General features: G+C 36.5%; 1 protein-coding gene across 1 annotated transcript; it reads right to left on the bottom strand.

The window, feature by feature from the left end:
- Window positions 1–8,569: 8,569 nt before the first annotated feature.
- LOC102805729 (NXPE family member 1-like) lies at window positions 8,570–17,833 on the bottom strand. The gene is made up of 5 exons (XM_085506488.1): window positions 16,773–17,833; window positions 14,789–14,851; window positions 11,801–12,498; window positions 10,707–10,753; window positions 8,570–10,201 (listed from the first exon to the last, which is right to left on the bottom strand). The coding sequence occupies exons 1-5, from the start codon at window positions 16,800–16,802 to the stop codon at window positions 9,369–9,371; spliced, it is 1,671 nt and encodes a 556-aa protein (XP_085362614.1). The 5' UTR covers window positions 16,803–17,833; the 3' UTR covers window positions 8,570–9,368.
- Between the last annotated feature and the right edge of the window lie 2,165 nt (window positions 17,834–19,998).

Here is a 19,998-nt window from a genome sequence, read left to right as displayed (position 1 = left end):
AGTCGACTTTTCAGAGAGTCTCAGAGGCCGAGGACAGTACTCCCACTTTTCCTCATGTACAAGACAAATGTCATATGGAGGTGCTGCAGGTGGATTCTTATTAAATTGCACACCTCATTTGTAGCATTCATCTTTCAAACTATCTTTCATAAAGCACACAATAAAAGGATTATCATTGTGCCAAATTTGTTGGAACCGAACACAAGTGGAAGTTGCCTGTGGTGATGGTGTAGGTCTATAAGGATACTTGCTCTGTGTGTCTTTCTTGCCATGTTTAGACGTATCAACAGGTTCTACCAGTTTAGTTGTGTTTAAATTAAACAATAACCATTTCAGATGACTTCGACTTTATCAGCCAGACAGATAGAATATGCACCTATTTTCTCAGCTTTGTAATGGTATCACCCACAGGTAACATGATCACTGTATTCATGACATATGTAGAAGTTAGATTTCACGCTGCGTGATGCAACACACCACTCACTGCAGTGCTACTTTTGTTTGTACAGCCCCTGCATTGTTAAGAAGATCCTCAGCTGCTTTGCAAACCATTTCAGAAACCTTGACATTGACGTCAATGAACTTGTGGAGATACTCTTTGACATCAACAGTGAGGCTCAACTATTCATGCTCTGGCTCTGGTAAAAGGAGTTCAATCTGCTTCTTTGAGTAAACATCATTGAGGCTCATTTGGTTGAACTGGGATACGTAATCTTTCCTTTGCTCTTCATTCCAGTCGAACCAATCAGATTGGTTCACACCAAGATGCTCAGCTATGTCGGCCAACTCATATTCATCGCTTAGACCAATCAGTGCCATCATGAGCTCATGTTGCTGGCGTTTAACAACTGATTCAAACACTTCTGTTGTTACTTCCATTTTTTCTTAGTTTTAATCACTGCTTGGTAAGAAGTAAATTAGTAGTTTCAGACTGATTAGTGTAACATCGCAGTGGAACACCACCATCATCTATCAGCTTCCCTGCCTTCATTCGAGCTGATCTAATTATAGAATGTTTAATCATCTCGTGTGTTTATCCAAGTATATCCAATACTGAGACTGATAACCATCAACATTCAGCTTCAGAATCTCCTTCTCCGTTTCAGCCATTGGGACTTTCAACTCTTTAAGTCTTCGTTTGAAATCCTTCTTATCCACAGCATCCACTATACCTCTTCGGGACTGTCCTTTCTTCCAAATGTCTTCACGAGAAAGAAACTCTGGTCAGCAACATCTTTGATTCCGATTTTTTTAGAAACATATTGCAGTTTGCACGGAAATGGAGAAAACACCTCAAGCCAACAGCCTTTGGAAACTATTCTGCCAGTTCCTGTACTAAGTCTTTCTCTCCATCTGTTAGATAACTTCTCAGTTTTTCTCTCAGCTCTCTTTTGAAGAATGTGATACAGCATACAATTTTCTGAAAGGTGGTATAATCTTTGCAGTGGTGTAGTCCAACAGGTCCTAGAAACACTGGTGGTTGGCCCGAAATCTTGATTTTTAACAGCAAGTGCCTGTAAGTGAAGGGGCGAGATTCACATTTCCCAATCATGAATGTTGGATCAACTCAAAGTGGATAGCTTAAAATCTCCTCACTACAAAATCGTTTCATATCAAAAATTTGCTGTTTTGTACCAAGTACCCACATGTCACAAGGATACGTCTTATGCCCCAACACAACAGGATCACCATTTTCATGTTTTACTCTGGCATATTCTTTCAAGTCTTTCACATAGTCACTTGATGTTACATTTTTCACTTTAACCTTCATTTCTCTCAGGGTCTTCCTATTGAGCAATCACCAGGATGTGTTGCTTGAAGTGCTCTTTCAGTTTCATCACGCAGCATCTTATGCACAACAGCAGTGGAGGTCCCTTGTGACAATTATTCCATTGCCTTAGCAGAAGTGGCCTTTCGTTTACTGTGAAATGTTTTTTTTTCCTTTCCCTCCATATGTAGGCACCTCAAAATCTACTGATGTTTCTCCATTATCAATGTGGCATTGTAGAAGTGCGACTGAATTTACAGGTTTTTCATCTTGTCTGTCATATAAAAGGATGACTTTACCAAATGAAATTTCTTTTTGAATTTATGTGAATCGAAATTCATTATCCTTAACAGGGCTGATTTTCGTGTTTGCACTTAGGATATACACTTACAACTCTGTATCAACCTCTTCACACTCCTCCAATCTACAGCCTATAAGCTGGGTATGTATAAATGTCCCATTCATGTCACTTCTTATGTCATCTATACAAGTGAAAGAATTGAGATTCATAAGAAATGCAGCATTCTCTCGACATGTTGGGGGTACCTGCTTACACTTAGATTGTTGATGATTTACTTTCTTTAAAATTTGAACTGCTTCTATTGGCGTGTACCTCCGACTTTTACCCATGGAATAGCAGGGAAATTTACTGTCACTATTGCAGTATTTCTGAGAACCAATATCATCATCATCACTGTCGGAGATCAAAATTGCTCCAAAATCTGAAATGAAACATAGCAACAAAATGATTTTTGTAGTTTTAATCACAGCGTTTTCAAAAGCCTACAGACTAAATTCAGACTTGCATTTTGAAGCATTGTTAACCCCTTGGCAATCACTATCAACTTTTGACACAATTGACAAAATAGTTATTTTTATGGCCTGCTCGTGTCCGTGTCAAACCTTTTGATCAAAAAAATAATACTAATGTCAGAATGTATCTGCGCAGTCCAAATTACCGAAAATGTGAAAACATTTGCAGCAAATTTTAGTTGGAAAGAATATTTTGCTGTCAAGGGTTAAAGACTCAAATGTCTGCCACATGAACAATATTGTATCCATTTCTTATATTACTAGTAGGGTACTGTAAACTGTTTTAGAAACTAGTCATTGTGAAAAAAGCATTCATATTCGGATAGTTAGGATACTCCTGTTGAAAATATTCCAGAAATGCTCATTGGCATATGCTGATTTTTGCAGGATAAAACCACAGTACCCATAGGTTAACAATTCTAATTACCATATTATCAGCAGATAAAATACAATATTTATCGATATGCATATGTATAGAAGTTAATTGCTACAGGCATGCTCAAGATGTTTGTCAAAAACTGTCAGTCGGCCATCTTTGATCTGATTGTGAAAAAAATTGTAATGGGCAACTATATTAACATGCATACCTCATGTACCAAATTTGAATGAAAACTGACAAAGCATATCATGTTTTCAAAAAAACAAGATGGCCACCAGTCGGCCATCTTCGATCCAATCATTAAATCATTGCATCTGCACAAATCCCAGATAAGGTACTATGTATGTACAAAGTTTGAAACGAATCAGTACAGGGATATTCAAGATACAGTTTCGGACGAATAGACGCATACACAGACAGATGCCCCGTTTTGGACTTCATCCACTAGTCTGGAATAGTATTCATTAAAATACAAAATGGCCAGCAGTCAGCCATATTTTTTCATATTAGTAAGTAATTTGGCTTGCATATCATACATTTCCTCGTTTGAAAAACAATCTCTTTTCACAGTGGCTGGTGTATTTACAAAAAGAATCAAAAAAGAAAAATTAATAATGTCAATGATTCCATTACTATTTGAATGAGCTAGAGTTTTTGAGCTAGAAATGCTGACCATGAAAGTACTGCCTGTTTCTGACTTTGTCCGAATAGGGGCAATCATACAACCTTGATACAAACCTGAGATGCAGGATTTCCTGTGTTTTCCAGACCATTATTGGGAGAAAAAGTCAGGTCAATCACTGTACTGTCCAGGTCTTTCCTTCGTTTCATGTCAGTTGACTCTGATTTAATTGCCATTGGTGCGGATGGATGCATTAAACTAAAGTGCTTAGACATTTCTGACTCACGATCAACATCTTTCTGACATATTGGACAATTCATGTATTTTGAAGGAGAATGCAACAATGCCACATGTGTCATCAGCGTATTCTCATCTCAGAATGATGAACTGCTACAACCTTTCATAGGACATGGATACATCTAAAAACAAAAAACTCAACAACATACAAGTTTGACATGTAATGATCCTTTAAATTACTTATACATTTAGTGAGAACCTTCGCATAAAATTAATCACTGCATACATACTAGTCTTACAATGATTTGTTTGGTTATTATTTCCTGCTATCAATGTATTGTGCAAAATTGGACTAGACTGTGTATGTAATATATATTTCCAGATCAGAAGAAATTGATAATTATATTCATATGACTGACTAAATGCAGAAAAAACATTGAAATCTAAGTTGGCAATACAGTTACCATAGCAACCAGCATCAATTGATCTGAACAAATGGGGAAACCCTTTTATTTATAGTGCTACATAGATAAAAGTATATCTGGACATAGTCTTCTCTTCATGCGGAAAATGAAAGCATCTGATATGTACACAAGAAAATTAACAAATGACCATGCTTTGTGGCGCTACCACAGGATTATTTACTGGACAGTTTGTCAAATATACGGACAAGTCCTACCTTTAGAAGTACATATGCTTATTTTACAGTGTTAGGGAAGCAAAATATACATCAAGCAAAGTACGTTTTTCAAATCGAACGTGAAAGAGCATGTCGATTTGTCAACTCCAATTGGAGCATGTGGCAAAAAAATATTGACGAACATGCTTGTGCTTGCATGCATTAAAATATTCTTGTCGGATCAGCATCAAAATATACACTGGTGTTCAGGGAGGCTGGCATAAATATTGACACTATAAAATTGGCATACCTTGAACTTCTTGATGTACCTCTATGTGTGTGTCGGCTCATGTGGACGTCTTCTGTTCAAACAGCAAAAAGACGCACAACGCGCGCATTGATTTACCGGGAAATAATTGTGAGTATCGTCGTCGTCTCGAAGACTCAAAAGTGTCACGACACAGTGGCGAGAGATGTCAGGCTTTTAAAAATCACACATGATATGACATCCATCTGAAATGTATGCAGCAAGTATCTAATGATACACAAAATCGCTGCACAATGCAAGAACTACTTTACGTGACCATAGTACATTCACCAAATACGCCCGATACGATCGTTCATATACAAAAATACATTTTACCCACATTTTATTGTTCAAGTCAGGAGATCATTAAGACGTGGATTATGATGTTTCAAATATTTAAAATTATAATATTAATTATATATTATTCTTTGATACTCAGTTTCTAAGGCTCTGAGCCCTGACCTCTAAGGCTCTGAGCCTATGAGGCCCTGACCTCTGAAAAGTCAACTACACCAAGCGAGACACTATCGCAAACTACACAGATGGGAGAGATGTACTTGTCAGCGTGCCGTGTTAGCATTCCTCTTCTAAAAAAGAACTCGTTTCGAAACTAGGACATTCAGCTGCAATTCCCTTAGAGAAAAATGTCTGAGCCTTTCCAATGACTCTTGCTTAGTTTGTTGAAATTTCTTCCTGAATGTTTTTATGCAGAATCGACGCTCTCAGATCACATATTCTGCACGCATACGAACTGGCAAGATGGAGATCGATCGTCTCTGCCACAACAAATTCGATTTCTTCGCATGTCGTAGTTCTGTCGATCCCGCAAAACAGTCTCTTCCAGTTTTCTATATTTTCATTTTGACTGCCACAAACAATGCACGATGTTTCCTTGGTTCAAGGCGATTTAATATTTTGCTTTGCTATTTTGTTTGGAGTGACTGTATTCATTATGTTCATAACGTGAACAACCAACGCGGGTCATTTAGAATAAATTTCCATACATTATGTTAATATAATTTATTTTGTGACGTCAGCATCAACTATCAATTATTCATACCAACTAGAACCCTGCAGACGTGGACAGTCTCTCGGGACTATAGTCCCTTGCGTGAAAGGGTTCGCATTTCTCACAAAACGCCTTTGGCGTTCAAATGTCTATGAAACACAATTGCATTAGGCCCGAGGACTTTCGTCAGTCTATTCGTTGTGCAAAAATACATCATAAAATGATTGTAATTTGTACACGCTACCGAGTAAAAAATGGTTCTTCATTGTCGTCGTCACTACTACAACTACTGAGTAGCGGCACGTTTCTCTTCTTAGACATCATTTTCCTATTATTATTTGTCATGGCGTTCAAAGCATAATTATCGTGATACTGACGCGTGTACTCGGTTGTACGTACCGCAATGTGAAAAGATTAAAACAGCATGACATCCAACGAAAATAACTATCGAAATTATCAGCCCGAAAAGTCCGTATATCAACCAGTCGGCAACCAGTCCGCAACGACTGATGCTGACACTATCATACTCCCCATGAATGCTATGGAATATGTTAGGTTATAACCACTGCGAAATATCGAATACGCGGTAAGTGAGGCCCGAATTAGAGACGATTTTTAAAGGTGTTATTTGATAGCCGTCACGTTGTCGGTCTTGCTGGTGATCACGATATTACGGAACGTGATGTTTTTACACCAGTCACAAACACCGGGACCCCTTCTAGACGATAGTAAAAATGCTGCATATTACGTAAATTAGATACACATTCACGGTTATCGAAAATTAAATTGCTAAGTTCTAAATTACCCGACGTTATCACAATCACATCCAGTAACGTTCGGGGTGAGTTGACGAATCATACTCCGTGTGCGGCGTGTTGTCACGTCATAGTTTGTCGGTAATGGTGGGTGATCTTTTTTCCAAGGTAATTTGGCAGTGTATTTCCCATTATCGATCGAAAGATACGAGTCTGTGTAGGTTTCCAAACAGTTCATCGACTTCCGGGTTGTCTTTTGTTTCAATAAGCTCTCGATCCCACACATTTCGGATATTTGCTTCGTTCTTAGGGTGAATGTCAGGAAGTGTCCCTCTGTTTTGCGATTGAAATCAGGAATAAGAGAACACTTTGGAGGCTCTGAAATATGATTCTCTGTGGTCATGACGTGTAGAATACGAACAATAGTCCACGACTCGGCTCACACCAGACGGGCCGGATAACAAGTCGCCGAATTTTGATGAAACTGCGGTTGGACCAGTCTTGCCATGAATTACTTGTGAACCAACGTATGACAAATATAAGTCGGCCCAAAACATAAAATATGATGAAACTTCATTCTATCATAGCCCAACTAGACTTTTTTTAGATTTTTGAAATCTCATAAAATGTATTTAATAAAGGCGTACAAGAAGCGTGGTGTATTAGAGCTAAACACGTCTGGGGGTACATCACTCTTCAAGCCACAACTGTTTGTCGTTGATGGCAGTATCATGATGCGTGAGTAATTGTACTTAACGAGCAATTTAAAAACAAGCTATATACGAATTCGGACTAATTTTATATTTTGGCAACTCTTATAGCTAATGCACATTTTAAATTGTAAACGGTTATACACACCATGTACGGATAAATATTATGAGGCAGTTCCCGGAAAACATCTAAATAAATGTAATTTACAATGGGCGTACTCTGCGTACATGACGTGGAAGAACACAAAAATACGCCGGAAACGTAAGTTGGTGTATATTTCTGCATTTACGTTTCTTCCGTCCAACTTAATCAGCGGTTATTTAGAAGTATACGTTATAAACGTTGAAGGAAAATCTGCGTGTTTTTTTTCAGAAATTGTCGTTGATTTACGTTCAACTGAATGGACAACAAATGTATCATTTCCGGCTGACGGTTACGCTCAGGGCGTAATATGAAGTCAGATGACGCGCCCGGTCACATGATCACATCACTCACGTGACCAATGTTAAAGCAAGTATTGGTCTGGGGAGCTCAAATAACCAGAATATTTTTATATATTTTAATTGTATATATATCAAGTATAAAAGGGAATAGATGTTTTGTCTTAACTTATATATTGATTAATTACGACACCGCGATTATCTGGACTACTACATTTATTTTTTATATCGGTCTTATCAAAGAACCACAAAATGTCAGTACAAAGGATTGGTTCTGCTATTCTAATTAGTCCACCACTGTTCTATCTGCCTTTGTTCTATGTCAAAAATTAACGCTGTTTCGTTAGTCATTACTTTGCACAAAATAACGACAAATGCGCAACCATATCAAGTACGAAGTCTCAGCAAGTAGTGTGAATAGATCTGGTGTCGTGGCCTGGGGTGCGAAAATGAAAGTAGCTTCCCAAGGAAGTAGTTTACTCGAACCAGCTCCCTGCACGCACCTACATCGGGAAAGTAGTGTCACGTGAGTGTATTGGTCGATTGCAAACTCTTTTATTTTAGTAAAAACACATCCAGTTGCGTTTTATGTTTGAAAATATTACTCAAACACCTTTTTAGCTATCGATTTCTTCGTTCGTTATTTTTCAAAAAATCTACCCATGCTCGCTGCTAGAATACCTCATTCAGAATTTCCGACCAGAATAAAAAATGCCGACCGGCGCTATGCTATTTGTTCGCAACATAAATGCAAGCAATAGTGCACCATCAAGTAAAGTCTATTGCAAGTACACTAAAACACTTCTTGATACAATTCAAGACAAACAAACTAAACAAGGACAAATGAATTGAAATTGTTGGGTCCCACAAGCAAAATAACTCTTATAGTGATTTAACACAGTATAAGTAAAGAACAGACAACTAAAACAATTTTATTGCTACATACTATAAAGATTTAGACATGCAATTGATATATTTATAGAATTTAACAATTTTCAAACTTTGGAAAATTTACAATTGTTTGCATACTGGAAAATATTTTCAGTACCACATACAAACATGCCAGTCTTTTGTACCCTAAGCCAAACCTACATATCAAATGAAAATACGAACAATTGGTAGCCTGATTTGCAATCCGTTTATGAATTCTAACAATTATTTTGTTGTCCGTTGCCATGTTAATGGTAAGAATGGATTTGTTGATAACTTTTCCCACATGTAGATGTGAAGAATCTATCAAGTTTGAATAAAGTCGGTTGAGGCTAGCATTTCCAATTACAATGAACTAAAACTTGTATGAGAGCTATTTGAAAGCTAGTGTTGCATTTTGTACATTTTAAAAGAAATTGCATCAAAGTCACGTTTGTATTCTGTTTAATTTTGAAAAGAAACCGTTTGCGTATGACCAGAATTATCAAGTAGTGTTCTAAAACCGTCATGCATTTTTGTTAATTCACATTTACAGACATGAAGTATATTGTGAGTTATATGATTTGGCTTAAATGAGCCACATAATATATGCGTTGTCAATGATAATTGCTTAACAAAGCCGCAGTCTGTGACAGGTCTTAGGCTATGAAGAATGATCAATATGAAATTACAGAATATTTATTGTTCATATTAAACTTGTCATCCTGCTATGTACTATAATTTAATTGTTGTCAATCTCAAAGCGATTGATATAAACAATTATTACATTCAATCAATGTTAATAATACTTCTCGGGGCATACATTTGAGAGTAGAAGATTTATCTCTTCTTTTACCACGTGTTCAGGCATATGCACAGTCTTATTCGCAAAGGAGGAATAGTTAAGTTCCCAAACATCAATAAATGTCAACCACAACTCGGATTTAAAGACATTTTTCAATATATCATTGACGCCTCTCAACAAAAAATCGCTATTGCCAAGGTTCTTTTCCCATCCATCATGTTCCCGCGCATGCGAACCACGAATAATAATCTTTGAACCTGGACATCTCTTTTTATATTCATACAAGTGTTGTTTAATATATCGCAGTCTTTCATCAAATGCAGTCACAGTCCAATGTGTGTAATGAGCCCATGTGCCAAGTACTATTATAGTGTTACATGTTTTAATATTTTCCAAAATCTCGTATTCTAATGGAAAATGTTCTAGTGATAACTTTTGTTTAGTTGAGGCCAACGGGTGGAATAAAAAGAACAGAGTCATACCGTCGATGACAGCTTTTCCCCGCGTCTTCTTGTAAAGGAATTTTTGGATTTTTTTCGGAGTATTTTTATAATGTTCATCCCACGTGACATTATCGCTTGGAATACCAAGTAATTGGTATAACTCTATAAACCACTGCCTTGATGTTGAGTCACCAAGAAAATATAACTCACTATATTCATTTAAACACATTCTACTGGACTGTCTGTCAAAACGAGTAGTTTGACAAACCAACGAATGCCAGGTGTTGTTGTTCCAGAAACCAGTAGGCTTGAATTCATCCATATATAGTCCGTCACTGCATATTGGAATTTTATTTAATAAAGATTGTAGTCCAAACGATGAGTCTGTTGATAAAGAGCACACCATTGTGAGCATGTGCATGATAAAAAACAAAAGAAAAATTAACATATATGAAAACAAAACAAAACATGATACCAGTTATGATTGTGTTACTTCCCTTGACATTACAGATAAATGATAGCGTACAAGGAGCACTACAGGTTTTGTTTACATGTATATCGTTAAACCCTCACGGTTTCTGAACAATACGATTAGTAAACTACAAAATTAACACGCAGATTAGTGATTGATCAGGTAACCCATGTATGTTTAACAGATTTAAACTGTGGATAAGTACAATTCAATACTTATATAAAACCACCACATGATGTAAGTAGAAAAATGTATATGTATTTCACAGTTGTCTCAGTTCACCAAGTTTTATAGAATAATTTAAACACCCTACTTGTTTACATGACTGTCGGCAATGGCGTGTCAACCTAATAGAAGAGCCCCATCAAAATGTAATTTTAACGGGCAAACTAAAAAGATGTATAGTAATCTACTCACTATGTATGATCAAATTACTTGGGTTGCCGTTAATCTTCTGATAGGATCTGTTGATTAATAATTGAAAATAGAAATCAGCTGAAAGTTGTACAAAGCAAAATTAAGGTTACAATGAAGCCCAATTGTCCATTTTGTCACGCACTTAAATTTTCGCGTGGAGTTTATAATGGAATATGAGTGAAGGAGGTCAATATTCTTGAAAGAGGAAGGGTTCTAAATAGTTCTCATCTCAAGTTCAAATCAAATCAAGTCAAGTCGTTTGCCTCGGCTTTTAAGTAAATATCCGAGTGGATTAATATGATCATGATTATAAAACAACATTATTGACAGGATATACAGTTCAAGAACACAAATTCACAAAAACAATAGAGTATAGAGTTCTAAACATGGGTAAGCGCATCCTGCTCTGCATTTGTAACCTGAAATATTTTATCCTGAACATCCTGAGTCCTAATCAAATAGTTGTTGTCTGTTAGAAGCCCGAGCTCTTCACAAGTCAATAGGCAAGAACTTATCTGTGATTAAGCGTGTGACAGTGGCATCATAGTTAAGTTTATTACACATGCCAAGTATGAATTTATGCCACAATTATAATATTATTTTGTCAAACACACCACTGACATGGCCCTAGAAAAAATGATGAATATTCGGATAAATCTGATTTAGCTATCTTCATGGAGGATTTCATGGAGTTATATAAACTAACAATTTTCAGTTTATATACAAATAAATTGATTGCAACACACCTGGTGCAATAAATATTAAATACAAATAATAATATATATAAGCATCCACTCCAATAATTTGTTGCAAGATTTACGAAGTTAAACCAAGACCAGAACTATAGTGCTTTCCATATGACTTGCAGAACATTGTTGTAATCATAACATTATAAGTCAATGCCACTATGAAGCTGTCCTATGATTAATTTCCCTGAAGGCGGATGTTATATATATTTTAGGACTGGAAAACTACTTACAGACGCACAGCATAGTGTACAAGTCATCTAAATATGAATTATCGCCTGCACTTTGGGTACACAATTAATTTTATCTCATTAGACGGTATATTATATTGCTGGCATATGTAAATACCTGTTAAACATGTCTTCCAGATGTTGCTTATTGTCCAATGATACACTTGCTGTATGAAAAAATTGTAAGTCCCCACATGTCAGATTCACTGGTTTTTCACACAAAATGAGCGTTCTACCAAAATGTGGATTTCTCATGTGTTCACATTGATTTGCCCACGTCCCTTCACGACGCAGATGACACACACTCGTCTCTTCTAAGCCACCTCTGCTGTAGACACCTTGCCACGTCATTTTTTCTGTTTTTCTGAAAACGTCCTCAATGTACAGTGCTGCATCGCGAGTATGAACAAGCTGAATATCAATGAACGCTTCCCCACTCCATGCAGCGAAGAAGTATATACTGTATGTACCGTTGTCATAGTCAACTACATTGCCCATTACACTGGATTTGAGATTTGAATTGAACATCATTGGTTTCCATATATCACCACCAAGAACGCGTTGCCTTCCGTTATCATCTTTGGCATCTATCACAATGTGTATGTGATCAGCAAAGTGGAAATTTGAGATATTTCCTCTGATGCGAAATAACGAGTTTTTAGCGCTGGTCATTCCCATACTTCCTAGGTCACCCAAGGTAATATTCCATGTATGACGTTTCAAAGCCATTCTGTTGCTCGCATCGTTTACGGGGAAACGCCATATTTGGAAATTTGTTTTTGCTGAAAGCGCTTTCAGATTCATGGTCGACATGTGCTGCAAATGAGAATTACAGACAACAGGTTCATTTCTGTTATATATTATTTTTTTATAAAAAATCATTAGTACATTAAATATACATTATTATATAAAAGTTTTACATTACAACATCAGCTACATAGTAACATTACAAATGGACTATACATAGTTTTGTATAATTACTGCTTGAAGTATATAAAAAGTATGTAAACTTGCATTATTGACTAGCTTTATCAAACGCTTGAATGGCAATCTTCTAAAAAAAACACTTATCCACTGAAATTTAATTTTGCGGGCGCAATTTGCAGAATTGGGAAACTGGGAAACGCCATAGTGGGGATTTTGTGTTTGCTGAAAATACTTTCAGGTGCATGGGCGACACGTTAAATCCAGAAATATGTTGCAAATGGGAATTACAGAAAAAAAAAATACATTCATGTTAAATTGTATATTATGTGGATATTACGAGGATACCTCAAAGTATGCACGAAGACAGTGCAGCGGAAGTGTCAAACAACGCGCAGCACAGCCTAGGTGCATATTTTCAGGTATCCTCGTAATAACCTTATTATTATTATTAATATTATACATCTTTTCCTTCCAAGGATACATCATGGGAATGCCGAAATCTAAAAAGTTTAGAACAGAATCAGCGAACTTCTTTGTGGGAGTCCGGTTAAACCGTGGTGGCAGCCATGTTTGTTTTTATTATATTAAAGAAGGCTTACGCGTGCAATCATTTCATATTTGGAATTCTCATTTCCTATATGGTAGGATGAAAATACTCCGTAAAATACCACAAAATTACGCCACACAGTAATTTATGGTGTTACGACGACAGATGTATAATAATATTAATTATATAACACCTTATACGTACAACACCAATTTACAGTTATACAACGTAGCATTATAGTCACCAAATATCAGCGACATTAAAGACGAAGTATGCACAGTTTGTAAAAACAACTTTAAGCTTGGTGCCTGAACTTGCATTTTTGTCTAGTCTATCAAAAATCTCAAATTGTCGGTAATTGTACGACATTATACGACAAGCGGAAATGTTTGCATTTGCCAATTTTCATTTGCCGATACCTTATTATAAGGTATACAATCATGTGTTATTTTAAGTAATAATCTCTAATAAAACATTAAACATTAATTTGTGACATGTATGCAGGAGATTAGGAACATTTTCTATCAGCATTATCGATGGTAAAAACGTTTTACAATTATTACATTTGAGACATACTGATGAAAAATGTACTTCTTCTTATGTTTTATGCTATCATAATAGTAATTCAGACAAATTACCGACGAGTTTCCATTATTGGATCAATTGAGAATTCAACACAAACTTAACGATTGAATGGCGCCAACAAAGTTGCAACTATGCGAAGGTGTTTTTCATTGATGATTACAGCGTCAGTGTACGGGATATTTTGTTGAGCATGCTCAGTCCGGGCAGTGTATGGCGGGCTTAGTACAAAAATAATGATTTAACATCACCAAAAAGTGCGGCCCATCTTTTTTTTCACTAACTTTGCTAGCAACAGAGCTCCGACGGAGTGATTTAATCGCAAAAAAAAATGCCTTTCCGCCCTATTTTTTAAAAGTATTTAAAACAGAATTATAAATAGCATACGCGGGCTTTAGTGTTCATCAATTATTCTGATCTTCACGTAGTCGTATATTTCAGTACAACGCATGCTATATCTCGATAGTTTGCAGTCGAGCGAATATTTTCTTATGATAATCAGCAGTGCCGGGTCGTGTATTTCTAGTATATCACGCCGAAATTATTATAATACACAGAAGGATAGAAACAACCGACCTGACGGTCGAAATAGCTGTGCTATCGTACAATAACATTGTGTAAGCCAAGATAAGTAAGTCACAAAAAAGTAGTTTGGTTCTGGCTATTAATCAAATAGCAACTAAACTAAAATTGTTCCAACAATATGCTCTAAAAATAAAGAATTAATGATATCGTGGCAAAAAAAAATCTGCTAGACGGTTTTCGAGAAGAGGCCAAAACTGTAAATGTTTTGATGGCGACGGACAATCGCATATATGAACAGCTCCGCTACGTCTTAGACGACAACAGCGTTAAAAATCGACAATTGGTTAAATACGTCATGGGCACTTGTATTTTCTGTTACGCTGCAAAACCGATCGACCAATAAGAATGCGATGAGAACACGCCTATAATTGATTGCAGGGAATAATAACGTACACTTTGCTGTGTGAACTTTGACCTAATAGTAGTTGTATTAGAGACAAATAGGAATAAATAAAATGGACTTACATGTATCATTACCAAAATAACTATCCCAACAAATCCAATAATGGTCATGAAACGTACCATCATCTAAAAAAAAATGATATGAAATAACAGGTGATTTAACACCGAATATTAGTGTGTGTACATGCAATGTTGACAAGACGTAACAACCTGTGTATTTACGCCTTATTATCCACCGACAGTTACTGACCTAACGATCGGCTTCCATGCATAAATGGTTATATTTGTATATCAGTAGCCAAATACACAATGATTTGGATGCATAAGCTCTCTCTGTGGTCTGATACAATGGAAACGAACCAATTATCTTACGAGAATCCGCTATCCTATGACAAGCATGGCTGAATTAGTTACCGTGTAGATAGTACACTGACGCAATGTAAGCTTTTGAATAAGTTCATAAGTTCAGCTGCGTATCCAAGCAGCCAGTGGAGTGAATGGGAATGGATAGTGAAGGGAAAACATGGTATGAAGAGGTCAATCAGATTCGCATGGTAGTTGGATTATCTCACAGCGCATAGTTTCATTGTCTTGATCATCACAACAACCTGAATGGAAACAGTCATTTATCTGAGAGCTCGACACTTTCAGATGGAGTGTTCAACTGTGTCAAATTGTACAATGTCGTCAGTACCAGTGTGGTTGGATTTGATTCATTTGAGCTAATCAGTGTTGTCATGTTGCATTCAACTTTGTAGATATCAACAGTAACAGTTACAAACATTGACACCATAGTAAGTCATTACTTGTTGATCACAATCCATGTCAATGCCAAAAACTCGACCCTATGTGATAAATAAATAATTTTGCTCATTGACGTCAACGACTTGTGTAAGCAAACGCATCTTTCCTGGACCATGCACCCTGACCTCCCAAATATTGAACGTACTGGCATCAGCGTGAAGCTCAAATGCCCCAATAAATGGTGTGTGTATTCAGTTTGTGAAATCAATGCAAGTCAGAGGGGTTACCATTTGTCATGGTGATCAAGACAATGGAACAATACATGGGTAGTAAGATCATCTATCATACCTTACAACTATGCTTCAACTCTTACAGGAGAGTCGATCTGATGCTGTTACACAAAGGATGTCCTACTGATGTCACTTGAAAGACCAATCAATCATTATTTCATCTAATATTCACACCATTATTAATCATATTCGCATCATTTCATCTAATATACACACCATTTTCATTCATATTTGCATCATTTTTTTTGGTATCCACACTACTTTTTTTCATATTCGCATTATTTCACCTCAAATTTTTATTGTTGCATGTTGCTGTACTCACCATCTGGGCTGGTTACATGCTCTTATACACGCTAATTGGCTGGACATTAAATTATAAATTAACAGAAGACATAGACAAACCATGTATTTGCAACTTTAGCAGAACTTTCTCCCAGCTTGTTGTGAACGAGGGTTTTCAGCCATGAAACGTATCAAACAGACTGGCGTAGTAGTTTAAATATTCCCACCTTGGATATGCTCCTACGAATCTCTTTAGAAGGGCCAGAAAGTGGTGAATTTGTGGATGTGAGAGCACTGGAACAAAGGCATGCTTCTGCCCAGAGAAGACGCCTTCTTGAAGGGTCCATGTCCAAAAGGAACTGCACGATAACATGTAGATGACTTTAATTACAAATTTGGGTTGGGTAGGTAAAATATTTTGTGGGCAGGTTTTTTTCACCCAGGGTACCTGCCCAATAGGACAGGGCAGGGCAGGTAGAAATAAAAATAAACTTCGAGGCCTGTAACATAGTGTCGGCCTCATAGTGGCATCCATATCACCTTTTTAGTTAATTTGATTTCGCCATGGTTCGCTGACTCCCTTGCACAACTGGAATTGCAAAATGCATTCTGAATACGTAATGGAAACTTATAACATATAAAATAGCACATAGTGTGCCGAATAGGTGACAACATCTATGCTTAGAAATAGAAACAACGTCATTATATAATTAAAGTGTTTGTGAACTTACCTTTGGCATGGCACATGGTTTCATTGTCATAGAAATAAGGAAAACAGTTGAATAACTTTCAGTGTACTTTTAGTTCTGCTTTAACACGTTTCCAGACTTGAATTGTGGCCAAACGAATAATTAAAATATGAATGAGAGGCTTGACTATACCAGCTAGTCACCACACGTGTTTATGCTCAGATGACATTGTATGAGTGAGAGCTTTCATTCATTGTGTAGACTGTCGACAGTGCTTGAATAATACGAGGTGTGGCTGACTTTTCAGAGATCAGAGCCTCAGAGGCTCAGAGGCTCATAAGTCAGAGACTCAGAGGCATGTGCTGGTATTGTGAAAGCCCCTTGTTTTATATGCGTATGAAACGATGATTATTTGAAGATAAATTGAAATATATAAATACAATTCATTCTCGCTAACTAGAGTGTGATGTGTTTCTACTCGCTTGAAAACCATATTTATGTAGAGTGGATAAGTATGTCATAAATATGCTGATTTTCGTAGGATAAAACCACAGTACCCATAGGTTAACAATTCTAATTACCATATTATCAGCTGATAAAATACAATATTTATATATACGCATAGAAGTTAATTGCTACAGGCATGCTCAAGATGTTTGTCAAAAACTGTCAGTCGGCCATCTTTGATCTGATTGTGAAAAAATTGTAATGGACAAGTATATTAACATGCATACCTCATGTACCAAATTTGAATGAAAACTGACACAGCATATCATGTTTTCAAAAAAAAAACAAGATGGCCACCAGTCGGCCATCTTCGATCCAATCATTAAATCATTGCATCTGCACAAGTCCCAGATAAGGTACTATGTATGTACAAAGTTTGAAAAAAATCAGTCCAGGGATATTCAAGATACAGTTTCGGACGAATAGACGCATGCACAGACATATGCTCCGTTTTGGACTTCATCCACTAGTCTGGAATAGCATTCATCAAAACACAAAATGGCCAGCAGTCCGCCATAAATCAGTAAGTAGTTTGGCATACATATCATCCATTTCGTCGTTTGAAAGATGTTCTCTTTTCACAGTGGCTGGTGAATTTATCTACAAAAAGCAACAAAAAGGAAAAATTAATTAAGTCAATGATTCCATTACTATTTGAATGAGCTAGAGTTTTTGAGCTGGAAATGCTGTCCATGAAAGTACTGCCTGTTTCTGACTTTGTCCGAATTGGGGCAATCACACAACCTTGATACAAACTTGAGATGCAGGATTTCCTGTGTTTTCCAGACCATCATCAGGAGAAAAAGTTAGGTCAATCACTGTTCTGTCCAGGGCTTTCCTTCGTTTCATGTCAGTTGACTCTGATTTAATTGCCATTGGTGCGGATGGATGCATTAAACTAAAGTATTTAGACATTTCTAACTCACAATCAACGTCTTTATGACATATTGGACGCTTCATGTATTTTGAAGGAGAATGCAACAATGCCACATATGTATTCAGCGTATTCTCATCTCATCTCATTTTTGTATCCTTTACAATAATTGGTCCCATGATGTTGTACCAAATTTGAGCAGGCTATGCATCTATGATTTTTTTACCAGGGAGGGGGGTGTGGGGCGAATAGAAAAATTAACCACAATATGGAGTACCATAGAGGGGAATCAGGGGAATTTGTCAGAAACGAATGCTATAACATCATCAGTCAATGCTCCACCCTTGAGGTATTGACGCATTGTTATGGCCCTTCTCTTAGATGGTAAATTTCATATGCGCATGCCAAGAAAAAATATATCCAATTTTCCTACTCAGTATTGAGACCTTGAATGCCAGAGATTTTGCCCTGGAAATTGATTCTTGATAACGCATTTTTGCCATATTTTAATGAGATAATTGAACAATTGTATGTGCATGTATTTTTAGTATTTGTCAGGATGCCATGTATTTATGAACATTATCAAAATCATCAATCACAAAGATTGAAGACCATTGAAAAACACATTTTCAGAACCTGGTTTCAGACACGCCAATATGCTGAATTTGTTCACAACCCAGACAGCCATCTTATCGTACAGTATATGAAGTGAAAATATCCAGGCATGTCCACGTTTTGTGTTTTAAACAAAAATGGTCAAAAAACAAATCACTATGTAGTCATATTTGGTGAAAGGGTCTAAAAAGAAAAGTAAAACGGCTAAAGAAATTTTGAGATTTTGTAACACAAAATATTGTGGCTGCTAAGTGTGACAAAATTTAAATCATTTGCATAAAAATAAAAATAAATGCTGCTAACTCGACAATATACACGTTTGACATTTAAGGCATCCTTAAAATTACTTATGCATTTAGTGAGAACCTTCGCATAAAATTAATCACTGCATGAATACTAGTCTTACAATGATTTGTTTGGTTATTTTTTTCTGCTATCAATGTATTGTACAAAATTGGACTAGACTGTGTATGTAATATTTATTTCTAGATCAGAAGACATTTATAATTATATTTATATGACTGAATAAATGCGGAAAAATATTGAAATCTATGTTGGCAATACAGTTACCATGGCAACCAGCATCAATTGATCTGAACAAATGGGGAAACCCTTTTATTTATAGTGCTACATAGGTAAAAGTATATCTGGACACTCTCTACTCTTAATGCGGAAAATGAAAGCACCTGATATGTACACAATGAAATTAACATATGGCCATGCTTTGTAGCGCTACCACAGGATTATTTATGGGACAGTTTGTCAAACATACGGACAAGTCCTACCTTTAGAAATACAGTGGCGAGAGATGTCAGGCTTTTAAAAAACACACATGAAATGGCATCCAGCTGAAATGTATGCAGCAAGTATCTAATGATACTCAAAATCGCTGCACAATGCAAAAACTACTTTACGTGACCATAGTACATTGACCAAATACGCCCGATACGATCGTTCATTTAAAAAAAATACATTTTACCCACATTTATTGTTCAAGTCAGTAGATCATTAAGACGTGGATTATGATGTTTCAAATATTTAAAAATTATAATATTAATTATATATTAGTCTTTTATACTCAGTTTCTGAGGCTATGAGCCCTGACCTCTGTGGCTCTGAGTCTCCGAGGCTCTGACCTATGAAAAGTCAACCACACCAAGCGAGACACTATAGCAAACTACACAGATGAGAGAGGTGTACTTGTCAGCGTGCCGTGTTAGCATTCCTCTTGTCAAAATGAACTGGTTTCGAGACTAGGAATTTCAGTTGCAA

The sequence above is a fragment of the Saccoglossus kowalevskii genome, chromosome 12 (assembly GCF_978046115.1).
Source record: "Saccoglossus kowalevskii chromosome 12, keSacKowa6.1, whole genome shotgun sequence".
In the NCBI taxonomy this organism is placed as follows: Eukaryota; Metazoa; Hemichordata; class Enteropneusta; family Harrimaniidae; genus Saccoglossus; species Saccoglossus kowalevskii.
The sequence above is the reverse complement of the archived record's forward strand: the minus strand, read 5'-3'. Positions and strand labels throughout refer to the sequence as shown.

Bases quoted from the DNA above. Each gene is read 5' to 3' on its own strand.
- LOC102805729 (XM_085506488.1), bottom strand. From the start codon at position 16,802: ATGACAATGAAACCATGTGCCATGCCAAAG. The intron at 14,852-16,772 runs GTAAGTTCACAA...ATTTTTTTTTAG, and splicing joins AACCATGTGCCATGCCAAAG to ATGATGGTACGTTTCATGAC. The intron at 10,754-11,800 runs GTATTTACATAT...ATTAATCAACAG, and splicing joins CTGGAAGACATGTTTAACAG to ATCCTATCAGAAGATTAACG.